The sequence below is a fragment of the Cyanistes caeruleus genome, chromosome 10, assembly GCF_971803275.1.
Source record: "Cyanistes caeruleus chromosome 10, bCyaCae1.hap1.1, whole genome shotgun sequence".
In the NCBI taxonomy this organism is placed as follows: Eukaryota; Metazoa; Chordata; class Aves; order Passeriformes; family Paridae; genus Cyanistes; species Cyanistes caeruleus.
In genome coordinates, this window is record NC_141710.1 from 6,765,747 (window position 1) to 6,787,804 (window position 22,058).

The 22,058-nt window shown below is 40.2% G+C and overlaps 2 protein-coding genes across 4 annotated transcripts in view; one reads left to right on the forward strand and one right to left on the reverse strand.

Moving 5' to 3' along the window:
- The window catches only part of SLC25A36 (solute carrier family 25 member 36), a 28,908-nt gene extending 11,617 nt beyond the window's left edge, over positions 1–17,291 (reverse strand). Inside the window, exons 1-4 of one of the 2 annotated variants that reach the window (XM_086843865.1) lie at positions 16,989–17,291; positions 8,706–8,876; positions 4,944–5,021; positions 2,248–2,348 (exon numbers count right to left, since the gene is read on the reverse strand). In XM_086843865.1, coding sequence (XP_086699991.1) covers positions 2,248–2,348; positions 4,944–5,021; positions 8,706–8,876; positions 16,989–17,029 — 391 coding nt within the window. In that variant the 5' untranslated portion in view covers positions 17,030–17,291. Of the gene's footprint in view, positions 1–2,247; positions 2,349–4,943; positions 5,022–8,705; positions 8,877–16,325 lie in introns of both variants that reach the window. The other variant, XM_023933238.2, reaches the window with a different exon arrangement.
- Positions 17,292–17,429: 138 nt separating this feature from the next.
- PXYLP1 (2-phosphoxylose phosphatase 1) overlaps positions 17,430–22,058 on the forward strand; it is an 89,596-nt gene continuing 84,967 nt past the window's right edge. The window contains exons 1-2 of one of the 2 annotated variants that reach the window (XM_086843873.1): positions 17,430–17,766; positions 19,140–19,313. The gene's annotated coding sequence lies outside the window, so the exon portion shown is untranslated. Of the gene's footprint in view, positions 17,767–19,139; positions 19,314–20,428; positions 20,608–22,058 lie in introns of those variants that run through there. The other variant, XM_086843870.1, reaches the window with a different exon arrangement.

Consider the following 22,058-nt stretch of genomic DNA (forward strand, 5'->3'; position numbering starts at 1 on the left):
TTTATGAAATAGAAAGGTCATATCCAAAAAAACCACCAACCCACCAAAAAACCACCAACAAAACGACAACCCTCATTTAAGACTGAATTACTCAATTCCTTACTGAAACCAATGGCAGCTGAAAAAGAAAAACACCAATACTGATTATTTTTTTGCTAATTCAGAAGTTTAATTTCCACCTCGACAATTTTGAAATCTTAGGTTCCAAAGCAAATATTGCAATGGTCTTCTGTATTAACCTGTCAACCAAATAAAAGCTCACATTTGATCTTGTCCCTGTTATTTTGCCATTTCTTTAAGGTGATTTGTATTATACAGCAATACAAACCTTGCAGGTAAAACTGTTAATAGCTGGTTTAAGTGCATTTTCTGAAATATATTAGAATTACAAAAACAAGGTTAGCACATTCCCAAGAAAGTACTGGTAATTTTAACTGCAGAGTCCTTTTCATATATCAGAATAACCAGAAAAGATAACTGAAATGTTGTTTGTCAAAGAACCTGAGAATTTCTGTACTGCACAGTGCCAAGACCTATGGTGTGAGTCTGTGCCGAGCATTCTGTTTCACTGACTGTGGTTCAGAAATACAACTGCAGAACCTGTGAAGTATGAGAAAGTTAACAGCCTCAAGAGCTGTTCAACGTTAAAACCTGCACACAAAAGTAAAAAAAGGCAAACAGCAATTAAGGCTCAGATCCATTTCCCCAGTCCACTGCAGCTGTATGTACAAATGCACAACGCAAACCTTCTGGAAGGGAAGCAGCTACAGAGCTCCATGACAAACAGCCTGAGGCTGCAAGCACTCAGGAAAAGGCACTGCAGCACATCTCCATAAATGTGCTTTACAGAATGAGGGCAGGAACTTCCAAAGATGAGGAACACTCAGAATCTTGTCTGCAGCACTGAACGAGATGCACAAGTTGTCTTCAACTGAGGACTGACTTGTTTGTATCGCCCACGCTTCTCTCTGCCCCCAAATTAAGGGCATGTTTTATTCCCTTGACAAGGACCTGAACACCCTTCATCTTTTCTGATGCAATTAACTGATTAGGATGAACTCTTCATTAAATCCCCTTCCATCCCATTCCCTCTGCTGTTCACCTACAAACAAAAACACACTTCTAGATGATAAAAAACCAAACACTGCATCATCCTTGTTTGACTTGGGCAAAATAAAAGAGCTCTTCTTGCACCTTAAATATTGAAAACTGCCTCAACATTTCATGTGCCAGAGATGAACATTAGTGTCATTTAGGTAAACCTAATCTCACTTATATTTTATTCACTAAATAAAATCTCCAGGTGTCAGATTTTTAGCAAGCATTAAATAGAAAACTAATCATATTTCTTATTGTGACATCACACAGAAACTTCAACAATTAAATTGTCAGAATTCATCTGCGAAGTGCCCATGGCCTTTAAAAACACCTGAACATTTGTTTTTGTGCAGGAAAGGCAATGGCAACAATAGATAAAGTGTTGCCAACCCAAGTTTTGATTTTCTTAGCAAGAGTCCATGACCATAACTCAGCTCAGTTGCCTTTAACTCCCCCTTGTTAATGATCCCAAAGCACAGAACATACAAATCAAGCAACAGATACTTGTAGCTGCTAAAATACACCAGAGCTACACTGCAGATATAAAATACGAATTATTTCTACAGAGATGGAAATACATGAAAAGTATGAAAAATCTGCTCTTCTCTGACTCTTTAGCGGTAGAGCAAACTTCTCATAGACTGGTATATGAGCAAAGGAGGGGAGAGTGTTACATATAATTTACACAAATAGCTGCAGGCACATTTCTGAAAGACAAAAATAAGTCAAACATACAAAGCCGTACCAGAAAGTGGTGGTAAAAAAACTGATTAGGAAGAATTAAACCAGAAGTCAAAGCAAACACTGTTTATAGCTTCCAGAGCAACAAGTTTTGAAAGGCTACAAGTTTTTGACAGGTTACATTTTTCATTTCACTTTCAGTTTCAAATTTACAACTGAAAAAGCAGGCATGCAGGTTTTCTAGAGAAGACTGCTCACACACACTGTTATTTATCACTTAGTGCAGTTTCATGCATATATTCACCAGAGAGCCTGTTTAATGAGAGGCCAAGGCAGATAACAACTAAAAAGACATAATTCAATTACTGAGCATGTTCTGTTTTGTTGGGGTTTTTTTTCCATATTTATTGTCACCTCTCATTTGCAGATATGGCTGTAGGATGAAGCTAAAAAGTTACAGATCCTTACCTGCCACACCAGCTGAAATCATGTGTACCTGGGTAGAATCTGGATTGAAAATACTGTTCAGCTTTTCCTTGCAATTTGAGTAAGCAGCAAAATATATTGCTCTAAAATTAGAACAAAATCCAAGTTATATTATGTTTTACATTTCAAAATCCTCAACAAGTAGTGCCATTAACTTCACTGACTGAAGAATATCTTGGGATAAAACTTCCTTCCTCAGTAAAGAGCTACTCAAGGATTAACTCTTGCAAAGTAGTGGAATTATTCTTGGAATGGAAGTGAAAAATCTAAACATGACACTTGAACTTTTTTTTCCATGCAACAGCTTCAATTACCAATTAGTGAGAGGATGAAAATAAAAGAAAGAACAAAAAGTTTCAGTATTCTTCAACATCAATAATAGAACAAACTTCTAATGGAATTAAACTCATTTCAACAGCAGGACACTTTGAAGAGTACTAACAAGTACGTGGCTTCTTAAAAACAAACAAATAAACAACATTCTTCTTACTAAAGCATTTAAGATTTAAATGTTGATAACTTGATGCTATAATTATTTATACTCTAAATGTTAGAACAGCTGTGAAGGTGTGATTCACATTTTGTTTCCAGGGTTCCGTATTTATAATAGACACTGATTTTTGTCTCTGAATATACCATGAAAAATGTTGTAAACTTGTGCTACACAAATCTCAAAGCTGGTATCCAAACAAACCTAGACAAACTCAGCATCCAACTTCAATATATTATGAAAAATGGTTGTTTTTGCTCATTAAAGCTAAAATACTTATTTTAAGCACATATAAACATCACATTTCAGGTTGTAACTCAGTTTTAAATCTACAGACACCCCTCTGCAAGAGAAAAAAAATAAATGTGTCACTTTTCCCAAGCAGAACATTAACCTCATTAGCTGTGCAAACATGTTTTTCTTTATTACAAAAAAGATAAAGTGCTTGCTTTATGGGCATAATTTCTAAAATGGAACCTGAACTCAGTTAAGTACACAGGATGTGTTATGAAATATGCTTCTCCACAGCTTATTTAAACAAAGAGCTGATGTTAAATCCACTTAGCTAGTGCTTAATTGAAATGAAGTACTGGTTGAAGACAGAATCACCCAGAAGGAAATAAAGACGTGCTTATAAATAAAGTTTACACACTACATCAAGTGGACATTTTTAGTATGGTGGATGGAAGGCAGCAAGCTAAGTATTTCACCTAGGGGAAGAACCAGAGGGAAACAGAATATTTAACATATAATTAACTGAAAAGAAATAGATTTTTTTTTTTCCAACTGAGGCTATCCTTCATAGAGGATAGTCACTTATACAATAGATCCCATTCCTGGGTAAAAATTGCTATTAAGGTGATATCAATATTGAAGATTTGATAGAACAGACTGCACTAAGAAGTGCTAATATTCCATAGGTGTAAAGAACAAAAGTGCTACTGTGTTTACTTCAGCTTTTCCAAAGAGCAGTGCTAAGTCAGTGATCAGAAAACACTTCTGATATTCCTAAATCCTTAAAAAAATTGCTAAAATAATCTAATTCCTTCATTAAGTTTTTTTCTTATTTATGCAGAGGATCTAAAGAACATTACCTCATCAGATCTCAAGTTTAGTAATATTTTTCAGAAACATCCAAACGCCTCAGACCAGAAAAGTTACGATACTTTCCAGCTGAGTATGCAGGAGATAGGAATGTTTTCTCTTCAAACAAAACAAATAAATAAACAAAAGCAGGGCACTAAGTCTAGGAAAGAATAAAACCTTTGTGGAATATATTCCCTCTGCATAAAGGCTCTTCTCTTAAACAGAGAAGAACAAAGTATGAGCCCAGAAACAACTTCAAGTATCCTTCTCCAGGCCTAAGGAATATATGACTTTTATATGGTTTTGTTTCTATACTCTTCCCATGTATTCTCCTATTTTTGGACTGAACTTCAGCTAACAGTTCTATGTCAAGATAAATTCAGACTCTGGCATAATGTGCTTCTCTCTCTGCCTGCCAGCACCAGCTAAGGAGCTGGAGTATTTGTGCTTATTCAGAGCAACAGAAAACAGCACCACCACTGCCAAGCAGATCAGATTTACATCCTCGGCCCTGCACTGCCCCAGTACCCTCTGGAGCCCTGCCCACTGCTGGATCTGCTTTCTCTGGGAGAGCTCCTAAGCCTCTCATCCTACCCACTGTCTTATCTTCTTTGAAGTTTCACAACAGCCTTCCTCCTGGAAGGGAGCACCAGGCTGAGCTTCACGAGAACTCAGGAAGGAAGACCCAGTGTTTTGAGGATACAATCATGTAATTTCTTCTTGAAGATGATGGATTAACTGAAAGCTAAGTCTACCTTTGTATTTTCCAAGACCCAAACTTGTAGTTTACATGTGCAATTCCTCAAGAATTTTTCTTTTTAACTGGACAAAACTCTGCACAAGGGATAGAACACAATAATAAATACTAATACAATAGCACATGGGATAGGAAATGCTGAGAGAGCTGGAGCTCTGGAGTACATAAATGGCTCAATTGTTCAGGCAAAAAATTACCCCAGGAACCAAAGGTTACTTGCTGCTAATTAAGTATTTACAACTGCAGATGCACGATTTCTTTCAAATACACATTAAAGTGTGTAATTTCATACATGGAATTAGTGTATTCCATTTATTGTGCATGGAATTGCAGTATTGTACTTACCTGGAAGGAGCAACACCAACTAAATTAGGACCCAGCCCTCTGAACAGAGAACGAGGACCTTCATTTTGCAAGATCATCCTAGGAAACAAGACAACAATACTGGAACACTCAGAGCAAAATAAGGAATGCACTAACCACCAAAACTACATCATGTGAAACACTTTCATAGTAACTGACAATAATACAGTGCTGACCACAAAAAAAACCCCCAAATCAGTAATTTCCTAGCATCATTGTAAAAAAATTACATTATTGCTCAACATACCATGAAAACCATAAACTAAATACAGAAGACTTGAGATTTCAATACAGATTTAACATATACAGGAACACATACACATACAGATTTGTCTGTTAGGAAGTTAAAGAAAGGGTCCTTGAATCAGGGAGAAAATACTAAGCCTGCAAATGTTCTCATTCATGTAGGTTTTAGATTGTTCAGGAGGCAAAAATACTTTATTCTACACTACATTCCTTTCACCACCCATCAGCTCCCAATGTTTGTGAACTTTTTTGAGTGGGAGGGCCAGGGAGCAAAGGGCAAGAGAGGAGAGGAGAAGAGAGAGACTTCAGAAGTCCAGTTTCACTCAGTCACTGCTGTCTGAGAGCCACTCTAGAAGATGCTGCTCTACTGCCCATAACACCCAGCCAGGGACACCTTTGGCAATTCATTATTATCTCCACCTCTCAAAAAGAGAGAGCCCTCAACATGGCTTTGCATGTGTTATCCCAGTGTGATTCCACAAGACTCTGAACAGAACACTAAGTTTCATGGCAGAAGTCTGTATCTGTAAGGCTGCTTTCCTATTTGTCTTGCCTTTCTCATACCCATAAAATGCTGAAATCTACAAAGTATTCAACTAGAAGCCCATTTTTAGCTTTATTCTTTAAGACATGGTGACTATTTTGACTATAGCAAAAGAAAGTTGAAAACTTCAGTGTGAGAAGTGACCCCTCCTAGAGGCTGGCAGGGATTTCCTCCTTTCAGTTCTGAGCTGCTGCCTGTGTACTCCTAACCAAGCACTGCTGCTGGGCTCTGGAGCCAGTGGTTTTTTGGCTTTTGACTCATTCCAGGGAAGACAATCCTTACTTGTCCATGCAAGGTAATTCACTGATAGTAACTGAGATAGGAATGTAACCCATACAGAGTCACAGCCACAGTGGAGTCCTCACCTCTCCTGCACCATGTGTACTATAAACACAGCTCAGGAAATATTGCTTGGGTGGCAGCAGGTGTAACCTGCATTTGTGGAATTTACAGGGAAGCATGGGTGCAATTGGTGAGTTTAGACTTCAAATAAGGCATTACTAGTCCTTTTGTTTTGCAATACAGATCCCATGCAGTTGTGCATTTTAGGAACAGTTGAAGACTGTTTGCAGCAGGGTACCCTGGCACAGTAAGAGTCTATGCATTAATATTCAGTTCTAGTGAAATCAGTCTGCCTCACAATCTAGATGCTAATCACATTGGTATTTTAAAAAGTATGGTAGGACATGGGAGGAGAAACAAGGACTACCTGCATCCCATTACTGGAAATTGCTCTAGCAATTACTTTAGAACCAGATTTAAAGTTAAGAATTAACTACATTCCCAGATGCTACAAAACACAACACTGTGCTTACTGATTTAGAAACACTGGCCAATGCACACAAGTAGTTCTGTATATTTCTTCTTCAAAGAGCTATGCAGGTTAATGACAAGTCAATTACTCAATAAAGCAAACTACCCTCGTATAAATGGCCATTTTGTTTGGAATTTACTATCAGAACAAACAAGTGAAAGCAATCTATAGCACTGAAGGGGATTGCAAGCCTATTCTGACTTTGTGGTTCACCGTTGCTCTGCTGCTGAGTCAAACTGAAAGTTTACCTTTGCTTTCACTAAGCAAAAATAAACCAGTGGTTCTGCAGTTACCATTGCTATTTAGGAATACTGGCATATAACGTGTCCAGCAACATCCCAGCTATTTGTCCATAACAAAAGATGCCTTTGAAGTCACCTCCACTGATGCTTAAGATGCAGAAGTGATTCTATAGCAGTCAGTTCACTGAAATTCTGACATAATTTGCCTGAATAACTCTGCTTTTAGACTGAGTAATGTGAGCCTTGAGCATTGAATTTGCTATGACACAACCAAAGTCTGACAACTGAGTCAAAAAATATCTAATGAGAGTGACAAAGGAATCCAGTTTTATTTCCCCAGTAAACAGCCCTAGTACCTTAACCAAGAGTAATTATGTCCTGCACCTATGTATTTTTATTATTACTACCCATTGCCATGAAATTTGGGATTTTTTTATATTTACTGTATTTCAAGAACTTGAAACCCAGGCTTTGCATCTAAGCCCTTTGATAATGGCCTGAAAGAAAATACATCGAAGCAAAGAACAAAAGCAGAAGAGACACATTCTTGAACTACAGATAAACAGTGTGTGCAAGAGGGCAATTGTTAAAGACAAACTAATAAAACAAACAAACCCCACCAATAAAGTCCATCATGGGCTACCTCTACCTCAGAATCTGCTTCCTGGGAATAAAAAGTTATTTTCAGTTTTAGGGATGCATTTAAAGCATAGCAGGCTTCTAGAAGAGGAGCATAACAAAAACACATCTATTCAACCTGCTATTCATTGATATACATTTCTAAATGGAAAATAAATTCATAACCAAACATTCAGAAAGAAGCTGAAGCACTCTACTTCCATCAAGAGAAACCAAGCAGATCTCCTTGCCAGTCACAATCCTAGCCTTTCCTTCCCACATACCTGTTCCAAACACGTTCACCCATCAGACCATCATGAAAAGGCTCTGAACCTAAACTTTCATAAGAATGATCTTCCATTCAAGGAGCTATTTGGGTACAGCCTCCATTTAACCAAATCCTATTCTCTAACCACATTAAGTTTAAACCCTACACTTCATGTGCCAGAGGGGGCTCTCTACAAACTACTTCTTACTAATTAATTGAGAACAGAAGATAGAAGCTGCCAAGACTCAACCAACTTTCTAATGCAAAAAGCAGTAGCAGGTCCTTCCCGTAGGAAATCTCCCCTCACCCCCAAACACTGAAGGTAACTCCTCTCCCCTTAATTGGCTGAGTCCCCAGGGTGAAGTGAACCCTTCCTGTGGGCCATACAAGCAGTATAATTGTAACCTCACAACTTTCCTGCTGGCCCCTGACCTACACAAGCACTGCAAAGAGGAAAGGGAGCCCCCGTTCAGCGAGGCACTACACAAACAACACAGATCACTGCAAAAGCTGGCCTTAGCTATTTCTTACTAGCTCTAAAATAATGTTACTAGTCACACATCCACCAGAAGCTTTCAAAGGCAAAAACTGTATGAGTGGTGAAAGATGAAACAGACTAAGAAACTGAGTTAATTTTAATTCTCTCCATATTCAGTAACTCCTATGATTTGAAGAAAAAATAGTTAAAAAAAAAGTCTTATACTAGCGCTTTTTCAGGATGAAAATGGGAGTCTGGCACTTAAGTGTTACAGTACTGCCAGTGAATTTTGAGGATGCAGTTTGGAGCTGCAAGTAGTACAAGATGTATGTGCTCTGGCAACTTTAACATACTAGCTCAAGCATGAAGGACGTTCAAAAAATTAGAAACACAGGTAAAACATGGAAACATCAAAACATGGAAAGTCATCTCCTGGTAGCATCATGACAGACATAAGAGTCTGAATCTTTTATACAGATTTTGACCTCCTTCCTCCCCAAAATGAACTCAAACCCTTGTGTCAGGTACACTCACTTCAGACAATGGAGAGGTCCAGGAGAAACTCTGGTTACTCGGTTGACGGTAGCACCACTCACAGTGTTGAGATGAACTTCAGAGATGTAGAGAGTCACAGAGGAGGACTGCAGTCGTGTTTTTACAACTTCCAGCGGACATGTCAGAATTGCACCAACAGTACCTCCACATCTGCAAAGATAAACAGAATCACCACGTTTTTAACTGGAAAGAAACTGAAGGATACATTCACATAGAATTGACATTATAGTCAACACAGTCCCACTGCAAGAAGTGAAGAACCAATGGGAACATGTGTGGCAATGACAGTTACTTGCCCTTGAAGATGAACAAACTGTTAGTTTGCAAACCTCACAACATGAAGTGAAAATTTAAACAGACAAAATGTAGTGAAGGTGCATAGTACAGGGTGTTCAAATCAGTTCTGGAAAGTAGCTCAGCAGATTAAATGTTTAACTTCTTATGGTAAATTTTACCTTTTTTTTTTAATGTTTAGCGCTCTCCTGACCACAAAAAAAGTGCCAAAAATTCTTAAGGGCAGAAAAGATTTATGCTATGCACACAGGACTACATGTAAAAACTGGTAAAATCTGTGGTGTTGCAATTTATTAACATCTTCAAAAGCCTGATTGTATTTAGGTCATTGTACTATAAAAGCAGCAATGGTCCAAGTGCTTCCCAAGCTCTGCCCACTTTAGCAAGGCAGACCAGGTACTGTAGAGCAGAACCTGCAAAGCCAGAAAAGTTCACCACCTGGCTGACCAGGTGAGGACTTGCTGGGTTTGCTTCAGTCTGTCTCTTGTTCCTGAGAGCTAACTAAGGCAAGCCATGCACAACTTGTGCTGACAGCAGTTCATGATGTCCTGGTCAACCTCAGTGCAGCCAGGAACACACTGCCCTGCACAGCTCTGCTCAGAGCCTTCTTGGGCTTCTTCAGAACTCAGTTATTAATTCCTAGCTGTGCAACTACAGCCTTGGAGGGAAAAATAGCAGATCCACAAATTCTGAATTCCAAGACAGCCTCTTGAACCTTTTCAGAGATCAGTATTCTTAACATTGCTAAAGACCCTTCTTAAAACTATGGCCAGGACACTAACTCCTTTAAAAAACAAACAAAAACTCCAACCTGAAGAGGCAAACCTAGATTTCAGTTCAGGTACTAATGCTAACTATAGCTCAATTTGAAATCCACTAACACATAAATACAATTTGTACTAAAGTCAAAGGGCCCATATTTGCTTCCCCTAATAAATATATATAGTAACATATATAACTAGAAGAAGTCAGCTATTCTTTTTCTAACACAAGAAGCTCAAACAGCCCCAAACCCTTTAATAAGCTGTAAGCCTGTTCAAGTCTTTTAAAAATGTCTTCCAAAATGAAAAGGAGAGTTCAGTCCAAATTAGGAGTACTAGCTAAGACTCAAAATATCCTATAAATTTTCATAGGAGGGTAGCCTGATGACTCTCTTCTACCACAGAATACCAAAAATATAGCACTGCATCCTACAAACCTAATCTGTTTGTATGAAGTGAACAGAGAGTAGAGCTGCCAAGCAGAAGTTTGATGTTCACTTAACACTCCATTTAAACCCAGTGACCTAGAGATATCCTATTACTAAGCCAAAAGGCATCCTGTCCGTCCCTAGCTCCAACATTAGACTGAAGTCTATTCTCTTTCAAGGTTTAATTGAGGAACGATATCGAGTTTCTCTGCCAGTGTGGAAAAAAGCGTTATCACAGAGAGATGAAAGACAGTCTTTCAATGTGTGCTGCACACATGCAGTTACAGCCTGACACAGACATTAGAGCAGCCTGCTCTGAATGAGCAATTCACCTGCTTCTAACAGCAAGTTACAAATAGACTTATTTGAAAATTAAGAGCTGCAGAAAGAGTAGGCGTGCTAATATTTATTTTAGCCAGGATTGGAAACAGTAAGTCTGTAAAGTGAAGGCTCAAGATATGAACAGCATGTGAGAAGCATAGGTAGGTCAGCTCCCAAAACAATTTGACATGAAGCTACCGAAGCTCTAAAGCTCTGAGACAGACAGAAAATTGTCTTGTGTTTCCTGCAGTTCAAAACAGACCCCACTCCATGGTAACAGGCCTGTGCAGACAATTAAGGAAGTTGTCTTTAGAGTTTATTTCCTTTACTGCAACCCCTCCATTTCTGTTCTCCTTGAGGTTATTCTCTTGAAGACTTTTCTGCATTTGATTTTGGACAGGTTACACAATAACTTCTTTTCAAGCAACAGTAATCACAAGAGAAAGCACAAGGTATGAATTATATTAATGAGATAAATGCTATGGAAGTAGGGAAGAAATGAGGACAAAAAAAACCCAACTTGACCTGCATTCTTGAACAGGGCTTGGAGTCCTCAATTGCCCCCCACTACACCAGAGCAGAAAAATTTTCTGAAGTTGAAGATTAACACTGACCTAGAGCACATGCCCTGCATGCTTCCCTGCACCACACCCAAATCACAAGGGATGCCTGGCTGCAGCAGTTCTACCAGACATTCAGGGTGGATGGGTCAGACACCCTGCACTGAGCCGTGCATTACTGGGGAAGAGGGCTGATACACAGCTACTCCATGCTTGCTGTTTTTGTCTACAGCAGGCACTGGTCAGTGACAGCCAATGTAAGAGCAGCCAGCACCATGTTCACATGCATCCTAAAGAAGCAGCAGATTCACCTGCCTCCCTTTAACAGCCTTTTCCTGCACCACATTATACCATTCTAGTAATTTCAAATAATCAGCACCCTTGGCAGTTTCTTGGCAGTTGTGCTTTTTCGGTTAGGCTTTTTTTAAACAATTTAGGATGTCTCCACTGAACCCAAGAATATTTTCAATGTTTTCCACTAACTATTAATAGTTTGAATTAAATTTCTTCTCTATCCCCAGTCTTCAAGATCTCAAATTTCTTCTTACAGCTGAAGAAAGCTGAGAAGTTTTACAGTGCTGTGTGGTTCTGTAATATGAGTCTTGGCAAAATCCCCAATTTCTACTTCTGTCAAAGTAACACATCACTTTTCCAGCACTCAGAAAGCCCCATATAATAAGAGACAACATCTTAAACTGAAGGAAATAAATGTCTTGATATGTTGAGGAACCAGAACCTTCTCAATGCTCACAAGATCCACCGAGTTTGAATTAAACTACTAAACAAAGGCATAATCCAGTAACTACCCTGACTTGTCTACTTCACTTGACCTTTAAGATAAACATCTCAAGGCTTGACAAAAATCTGTTTATGAAAAACTGTCAATAAACAGAGCATGTGGGTAAACAAAGAAGAGAAACAATTCAAAAATATGCACTCGGTGCAAATAAGCAACTCATAAGAAGCATAGCAGCTGTTCTGTTGCAGCATCAATGACAGTGTATTTTAACTAGAAATGTACTTCCAGCCTTGCTTGTTTAACACACTACTGGGAATACCTGCAGAGACAGCTACATTTTTGTGCTCGAGTCCTGGCAGGTCATTAACAGCCAGCCACCAGCTCCAGCCTACAACAAGTGCTCTATAAATCGCCAGCAGTTTGCTGCCACCTTTCCCGCTCCCCTCCTCAATGGTTCAAATTAAGGGGAATACTTTTAGTTTGCGGTTTAACACAAATTAGGAGCTAGAACAGTTCAGAAAAATATTATTTTTAACAGCTTGAAAAATATGAGATTTCTTCTCAATAACACTGGTGGGATTTTGTAAACAACTTCAGAATTTTCTACTACTGAAAACCATTCTGGGCTTGTGTTTCTCCAGTCACGCATGTACCAGGCCCCAACAAATATGACTTGTAGGAACATTTATTAATATGTAACTTTTTCTTCAGGATTAGATGAATTTCACCAACTAGAATACGTAGGTGAACAAACACACTCCTGCTGACACAGTGTTAATGGGAAGAAACTGAAGAACAGCAAGACCTGAGACAATCCTGTTTCTGATTATTTACTGCAATTTTAAATTTTTTTTTAATTCTTTGAGATTAATTTTACAAAAACAAAAGCCATGGCTGCTTAGTGCTAGTTTCAGATTCACCTTTCACAGTATTTGTAATCACAGCCTCACAGACTTAAAGATAAACCTTGACCTTGTTATCTTGGGTCTATATCAACTCATGTATTTTACCAGCTACTTATCTTTCCTGTATGAAAATGAAAGTTCCATGCAAACACTGGCTGTCAAAAGAAACAGTAAGTAAACGGAACTCAAAATTCTGTCAAAAAAAAAAAGTATCCAAGCCACTGCAAACAGAACGCCTTTTTATCTCTTCATCAGTTACTGCAAATTCAGGTCTCAAGTCTATCAGCAGCTTCATGGAGATGCCTTACAACCAGAGTAACTTTCACAGCAACAGAGCTGCAGCTTTGGATACTACCTGTATAATATCAGTCTTCAGAAAGAATATAAGGGCTTTAGCAAATCCAGCTTTCAGAAACAGCATTCATTAATTCTGAATTTTCAGCGTTTTCCTGGTATAATACTGTTCAATTTGAGTACTAGCAGCCACAAAACCTTAATCATTTTACTCACCGATTATGTTTTTTTGCTGAAACTTAGAAACCATTAAGTTAAGCTCACATCCATAAACTACAAATACTAATCAAATGAACAGTATAAAAAGAAAATCCCCTGATGTGCTGCCACATAGAAACTTACAAGTGAAAACAGGAAAAACATCACCAGGGGATCAAGCATCACTGGGTTCCATTATCCAAAATAAACATCAACATGAACAGTGTAGCTTCTATTAGGAGCCAGGGTAAATCAATATTTACAATAACATTTGTATTAAGTAAAAACAGCTCAAAGCATTTAGAAAGAAATATGAGAAAAATACCAGTGGCACAGTTTCTCAAGTACTGACAGCAATTTTCATGCAACTTAGTAACCCCATGGAGCAAGCCACAAGCTTTAAACAAACACTCTTATTTCACACAGAATGTATTCGAATATAAAAATAACCTCAGTTTTGGACTGAAAGGCACTAACCTCCTTCTCACTTGTTCTGAAATACATCTAGGTTATGTCACGAGTGTATTTTAGGGCAGAGAGGGGCTGAGTGCTTGACAACTCAGTTATGGCTGAAGCGACTGTTTCCTGAAAGGGCGTAAAAAAGCCACCACCCTCACAATACCTGCTATGCACTATCAACAATCATCAGAAATCAGAAAAGCCCAAGAGTCTCTTACCTTTACTTCATACATTTCAACAGTGTCTGATCTTGCTGATAATTCAAACACGTTAAATACGTTTTCTGCACCTTAACCATTTTAGCCTCTGTAGGGATTTGCTAAGAACCTCTGTCAGACAGAGTGATTACAGTTACAGACCAATTTGAGGCAGTTCTAAGATCAAGATAAATAAAGAAGCTCCTCCCTATACTTCCTCACACATCAGAAAACAGCCAAATTTCTGCAAGAAACACCAAGAGTGAAGAAAATAAGCAAACCTGAGACTATCCAACTGTGAACTTAGAAAAGCAGCTGTCCATCTCCTGACCCAAATCCCTCCTTTTGCTGAGGAAACAACACTCATGCAAGTTCACTGCTCTAGTGGAAGTTTGTATGATACACAATTACTGTGATAAGCTTTTTGGAAATGAAGAATAAATCATGAAAACCTGAACACTATTTTTGTAGCCAACACCTGAATTTTCACTGTATGGTTGCAAGCCAGTACATCCAAAACATATTCATCTTTCCTATAAGGCCAAACATTAATGTTTTTTACTGCGACTCTAACAACTAAAAAAGCAACTGTAACTTACTACTTGAACTAAAAATGTTAATCAACATCCTATATTTGAATCACATGACTTTTTAATTTAAGAATGAAGAATGTTCAACTGCATCCTTGGTTTTGAATAAAAGCACCTGAGTTTATACTACCAACATAATGTCTACAGTGACAACAGTTGACTAAGTGGGGGAGAAAGAGAGGATACACAAAAAAGCCCCATACAGCCTAGGAAGCTACAGAGAAACCCCAGGATAGCCCCATTTACATTACTAAACCAGCAATTTCATCTGTCAAAGTTTCAGTATAGAAAGCAGAAACTGGAGAATGAACTTAAACACCTTAAAAAACCCCAACAAAGAAACAAAACCCCAACATGCCAGCCGATAAGGATAACCATGTTGTCTCCATGGAGGTTCTGGTGCAACTTAAAAGCAAACCAAGCTACAAAGCTTCCTTCCTCTCAGTTTTACTGAAGACTAAAAATAACTCAGGTGATCTGTAGTGCACCATGCTTGCAAAGTCATGAGAGGACCCCAAAAAACTCTTCTACTGCAAAATGTGACCAAATACACAGTGTTAGCCTGGCTGAACTTAGGTTACAGGAAACATGTGGCTCACACTCAGCCTTTTCCTCACAGCATAACCCCTGACCCAGCTGGCCAGCACTTACCCATCGACCAGACTGCTCTGCAGTAAATAGGAATGAGCAAGCTGAGCTGGACAATCTTCATCTGGTCTCAAGTTTCAGGTTTATAAACCTGTTTCTGACATAATGCACAATTCTGCTCAGTAATCTTTCCCATGCATAGCCGCCAAGCTGAAGGGCTACAATCAGGCACCACTCACAGAATCCTTCGGGCTGGAAGGGACTCTCTGGAGACCATACTGTCTAACATCCTTGCCAAGATAGGGTCACCTGGAACAGGTAACACAGGAACATGTCCAGGTGGGTTTAGAATGTCTCCAGAGAGGGAAACCCCACAACCTCCCTGGGCAGCCTGTTGCAGTGCTCTGTCACCCTCAATATAAAGAGGTTCTTCCTCACATTGATGTGAAACTTCTTGTGTTTTAGTTTATGGCCTCTGCTCATTATCCTGTTGCTGGGCACCACTGAAAAAAGTCTGACACCTCTTTGAGATATTCATATGCATTAAAGAGGTCCCCTTTCAGTCTTTTCTCCAGACTCGACCAGAAGACAGGGCCACCTCCCTCAGTATGTTATTGTAACACAGATGCTCCAGACCCCTCATCATATTCGTAGCCCTCTACTGGACCCTTTCCAGAAGCTCCTGATCTTCCTTGAGCTCCTTCTATTGCTTTTCTGAATGCTTACAAGGATGCAAAGTCTGAAGAAAACTGCATCTTGGGCCTTCTGCTGCATAACCGATCTTCTCTTAAACAGGGTGCAACAAATCAAGGTGATGAAAAAGCCCCCATGCAGGCACTACATCAGGTGTACAATACTTCAAAGTGTGTCCTAAGTAGAGGAAGTACTGACATGTATCCAAGTCACTCACACTTGCTCAGGATTAATACACTATTTTTCCACCTCAATGCAGAAGCAGTAAGCTCATTTTTGTCCATGAGGAGCACAAAGAGAAGTCACAGCTTCAAGCTCTCTCATGGGATGCAAGGTGTGTCCTCTCACTTCTGTACAGTCATGCTCACTACCCAAATACACTATTACAATCAAGCCCATCAGGACCCCCAGCTTTCCCTTTTAGGCTGAGTGCCCTTCCTACCCTGCCCTGGAAGAACCACAGGCTTCAGACATACAGCCCATATATTTTGAAACCTAAAAACATACATTTTGAAACTTCATTAATAGCTGTGAAGGTACAAAAGTTACCTCAAGCCTAACTAAGGCTACACCTTTTATTTCTGGACATATTCTTCCCTCCCATTTCTTCTGCCTCTGTGGCTGGAGAGCTGGATGACAGTGCCAAAGCCCCGCAGGGAAGGGCAGCGCACACTGGAGCGTTACAACGCACTGCATGGATACAGCGGCCCTCGGACACGAGCGTGACCAGCGGGGCATTCCCAGCCCGCGAAGCCGACAGGCGAGTCCCGGCAGCCTCCCGTACAGCGGGGAGCCCACGCACAGCGGGCCCTGCGTGCTTCTCCACGAAAACGTCGGATAAGGGACAAACCCAGGAACGGCGATCAGAGAGCGGGGACTGGTTTTACGGGAAGCCTCCACCCCCGCCTCCCCAAGGGCCCGCGTTCCACCCGTGACACAACGCAACACCCGGGGCCGGGCCCGACCGCGCGCAGCGGGCCCGGAAGGGCCGCAGGGCACGGGGCGGGAAGCAGAGCGCGGCCCCGTCTCTCCTCCTCACGGTCCCTCGGGCACAGAGCAGCGGGGCAGCTCCCCACAGCCCGACCGAGATGTCCCCAGGCAGCCGTTCCAGGCCGCCGCCACCCCCGCGCCCAGGCCAGCCAGCAGCGGGCACAGGAGCGGGGCCAGACCCGCAGCCCAGGGAGGAGAAGAGGAGAACGGGAAAGCGCAGGAGCAGTGCCCGGGGCTTCACCTACCCGCCGGCAAAGAGATGCACCAGGGTGTCTCTTTGGCTCATCCTCGTCGCCTGCAACCGGGCGGGACGAACGAGGCCGGGCGCTTCCGCCCCACACTCACGGCGCCGCTCTGCCAGGGCTCAGCATAAATACGGGCGGGCCGGCTCCGCCTCCCGTTGCCGGCGGGGCTCCGCAGGCACCCGGGCCGCGGCTTCCTGTGAGGGAAGGGGCCGGGCGGGGCCGGGCCGGGGCCGGGCCCGCCCCTCGCTGCGGCCGCTACCGCACCGAAAGTGCGTGGCTATGAATATGCATAAATGAATATGCAATGAACCTCCGCAAACAGAGCTCTCTATTGGCTGCGACAGCGTGACGTCACGCAGGCACAGTTCCCGCCTCGTGAATATGCAACGAACCTTCTCGTCCCCAGTTAAACAGAGGCCGCTATTGGCTGTGGCATCTGACGTCACGTGCGCGGTGCCTCATAATGTCGGGAGAGCGGCTGCGGCCCGGTGTCTGTGAGGCGGCAATGTCGCCTGTGTGGGGCCGGTGTGGCGGGCCTGTCCCTGGTATTCCAGAGCTGTCTGGACACAGTGCTGTTCCCTGTGCTCTGGGGTCACCCCGCCGGAGCAGGGAGGTGGGACCAGATGCCCCACTGTGGTCCCTTCCAACCTGGCTCCTGTTACGCCCGCAGCCGCTGGGGCTGGGGAGGTCACAACCAGCAAGGGTAGAAAATGTGGGGAAAAGGGTATGAAAAACAGCCTCAGTGCCCTCAGCACCCCCAAACAGCAGCACTAGAAAGGTGTGTGGTGGCCTTAGTTTTTGTTTCCTCCTGTTCTTGAATTCTGGGTCGTCCCCTCAGCCACTCGGCCAATCCATATCCCCAAAAAGGATTGGCACCCACACGCTGCTCCTTGTGTTTCTGTAGGGAGCATCCTGGATCACTGACTGCCTTTCATCTTGGTTTTCCTCAGAAACCTATAAGGGATGCCTGTATAACTTAGATCAAAGTCACAAGGTGCTTGTATAGGTTGAGTTACATCAATATAACCTAAATCATGACTTTTTATGTACCTATATAACCAGATACCTATAAACCCTGAATCATAACTTCATGTGGAAGACAAGTTGGAAATGTGAGATTTTGAAAGTGTGGTGGGAGTTAAGGAGGAGGTTGTGTGTGAGAAGGCTTGGATAAGTGTGAGATGTGGGCATGATGGGAGAGAAAGTTGTTACATGGAATGGAAACAAGTAAAAGTGGGACAATGATTTTGCAGGTGGGATTCTGCATTGCTACTTGACACAGCATGTAGTTGAAACTAGTGAATGGATGAGGAATAATTGCTCCAAAATAGAAAGACATGCAAGACTTTCACAAGCCCGTAGTGTATGTGCATGAGACACATTAAATTGAATATTTAAAACTGAGAAAGGATCATGTGCTGTTTTGCACAAGATTTCATATGGAAAAGAGTAAATAAACCCAGGTTAATTAAAACAGATACACTATTTTGGAAATATTGGAAAGCTCCAATAGTGGTTTTATTAAGTGCTACATGAAAGATGGTCATATGCCAAATACTTCGTGTGAGATCGTGGGTCCAATTTTTTTCCAATTCTTTCAGGAGCTTAAGAGAGAACAGAAGCTGGGTTTTCTGCAGGCCATGTGATTCCATCCAGCAAGCACATGTCCCAGTAAACTCAAAAGAAGATTCAATACCAGATACAAGCTCTGCTTTATTCTGTCTCCATATAGGTGAACTCCTAATGTGGGAGTTTTTAACTTCATCTGGCATTTATGGTTTCCACTGTGACAAATGAAAGAATGTAATATGATTATTTTCAGTATTAGTTATTGAATAACTAGAATAAGTAGAGCTATTGAAACATTTTATTTGCATAACTAGATGCTTTGTATTTTTAAAAAATGTATCTTTTAATAGAAATTTTAGATATTCCATTGAAATGTTTAAAGAGCCCAAACTGAAATATGTTCAGTTTTTATTAAGAATCTGAAGCACTTTGATTCAAAATAATTTTGCTGTTTTTCTTGAGAGCTGACTTTAATACCATTTCTATTATCCTTGCTAGGCTGTGCTTTCTGGCTGGACTGCATATCCCAAAATATTTGATGGATATGGGTCCTTACAGTGTATTTTCCTTTTCATCCATCAGGGTAAGTGTGGAGAGGAGATGTCCTGTGGGATCACACCTGAGAGTGCAGAACACAAACAAAAGCATCCAAATTGTGTGAAATTGCATGAAAATGATCCCATTTTCAGAAGATCTTATTCATAGAAGTCTTTGTAATGTTCTGTTTTTCCCCATACTTCTATTGCAAAAACCTGAGTAAGTCTTCTACTTAATGTTCTGCCTTTTTAACCTCTTGATTCCTTAGAAAGAATAATTTATAATAGAATTTGTTTGGATGGCATTTGGGCTTAATTTTTCTTTTCTGCTTGGTGTAAGGAAGGATGTAATAGAGCTCAACAAAGATGTCATAAGGAGGAAATGTAACAAAAAACCTGAGGACTTTGTTTCAGTTTTTTTCCTAAGTTTTCCTCAAGATACACATAACACATTCAGCACTTTTCCTCATATAGTCTCAAGCCTTTGAACAGAACATAGCTTTTCTTAAATTTAACCATTAGCTTTCTGTGTAAAAAAGAGCAACAGAATACTTTAGAATACCTAATACAGCTGGGGTTTTTTTTCCTGCTCTTTTATAGCATCCTAAGATGGGAGAACAGGTTCTTCCCACGCAGCAGAATCCCTGGTGCCTTTTTTCAACTGGATTGCCAAAAATTGCCTTTGTCTTTCTCTTCAGAACTACAGTGTTGAATTTACATCCTCCTTAATATGGTTACGATCACCCTCTATTTTTCCAATATTGATATGGCCACATTATACAAGTTTAAAATAGACAGGAAATGGGACAATAATTCCCCATCTGAAACATGGATTTTGTATAGTCATGGTTTTGTTTACCCCACAGTGTTCTTTAAGCAATCACTTGTTATCTTTTACTGGTGCCAAGGTTAACCCTCATAAAACAACAGTATTTGTACTAAGCAACCTATTTAAAATATTTAACATTCTTAGATGCTCTGTTTATCTAAGTGGCATATTCATTTTTCCTTTTCCTGACCAAACTCATAGAAATATATTTTCTTCCTTCAAGAAATGGGAAAACAAAGTTTATTTAGTTATGGATTTGGTTCTGAACAATTTTAATCCACTTCCTTATCCTTCTATGAAATTTTCCTGCCTTGGGATAAAATTATTTATTGATATCATGCAGTAACAGATGCATGCATTACATGCTCATGCAGACAGGGAAATTTTTATCCTCAGGAGACTTGAAAGGTTGGAGGATCTTTTAGTCCAATAAACTTTTCAAGTTTATAGGAATGAAAAAAACCCAAACAAAACCAAATAGAAACCCCAAACAAAACCTGTTTCCTGTTGATGAATGGAGCACTGAGGCTGAGGAGCAGCAGTGGCACAGAGCTCAGCTAAGGGCCTGGCTCAGGGAATACCATGTGGATAAAGCAGGCTGGCTGTGGCCAGGGACAGCTGCGATGAGACCTCGTTACAAGTGCACAAAGTGAGATAAAGCCTGAGGACCTGGCAGCAACGAAATGTGAGTGGGCTGTTATTCCAGAAGGGAAAACAGTGAGTTGCTCTCACAAGGAAGTCAGGCTAACATTAGACTTTAAATTACAACTTTTGTGCTTTGGAAAAGGAGTGGTGGATGATTAAGGCTTCCTTTTTTTCAGATTATTTTCTGTGTTCCATGGAAGGCATTTTTAAAAACAATTTGATTCAAAATTTGTAGGGGATGAAGTACAGCTTGTTAAACAGCCAGCATTAATCTCCTGATATGTCTGGCTTAGAAATGAGGCTTGAGCTTGTGCTTATTGATGACACTGTGAAATTCAGCTGCTTCATTATTGCTAATGAAGGTGGAAAGGTTAAATTTAGATCTAGAGTAAGCCTCTGGGAAGAAACTGGCTGGGTTTCTTTTGTATATGTTATACGAGATCTAGATGAGATTGATTTTTATTTTTTTTTTTCAGGGGAGGTGGGAGCGGATTCTGGGTTTTTTACCCCCCTTAAAATACAATTTTCCTGATATTTTATCTTGTTTGTTTCCATAAACTGTTCAAAACATGGGAGATGGTGGTTATGTTCTCATATAGCTCTTTCTCTCTCTGCTAGTATGTTCACAGAGCTTTTCAATGAAGGGAAAAGAATTTTAGACATGTAAAAATGTCTAAAATAATAGATAAACATATAAATAATATATAAACATATAAATATGTTATAACATAAAATATATAAACATATAAAAATCTTAAGATTGTCCTATAACTTGCCTTCTGACTTGTGCCGCTCAAACTCCAGTGATTAATATCACCAGCATGAATGGTGACTTTGGGATTTTTGTTGCCAGGAGTTAAGCAGATTTTAAGTTGTGGATCTGGAATCACAGCAAGATATTATGAGGAGTATTTTAGCTCATAGAATGTACTGATTCTGAAAGTGAACAAAATGAATGTGTTTGTACTGCTTCTTTGAAATGGTAGAAGTGAATTTGTGCAATGGTGTAAAGTACAAGACATCTACTCTATCCTAGAGAAGCTGATCACTCTTTAATTCTGAGAAATTTAAAATGTGCCTTGAATTTATTAATACACTCCTATCAATCTGTTAATATATTTTTAACTCCATTTCACAAATAATAAAACAGAATGAGACAAGACAGATGTTTAATCAAAACCATTGGGCAGATTTAGAAATAATCAAAATCAACGACAGATTTAGAAATAACCTTATGACCAAGAAAGCCAGCAGAGAAAATGTGATAAACAACTGTCTTTATACTTTGTATAGGCCTTCTTTTGCTTGAGAATGGAGCCGCCTCTGTTCCTTGAGGACATAAAAAACTTTGTAATACACATTTGTAAACACATATTTTTAAGACCATTGCTCAGTTGCTTGTTTATCTGAAGTCTGTAGATGAGAATATATTCAGAAAATAAAGGAAAAGAGGACAGGAAAAAAGGATAATAAGTAGGGAAAGAAGAAAAG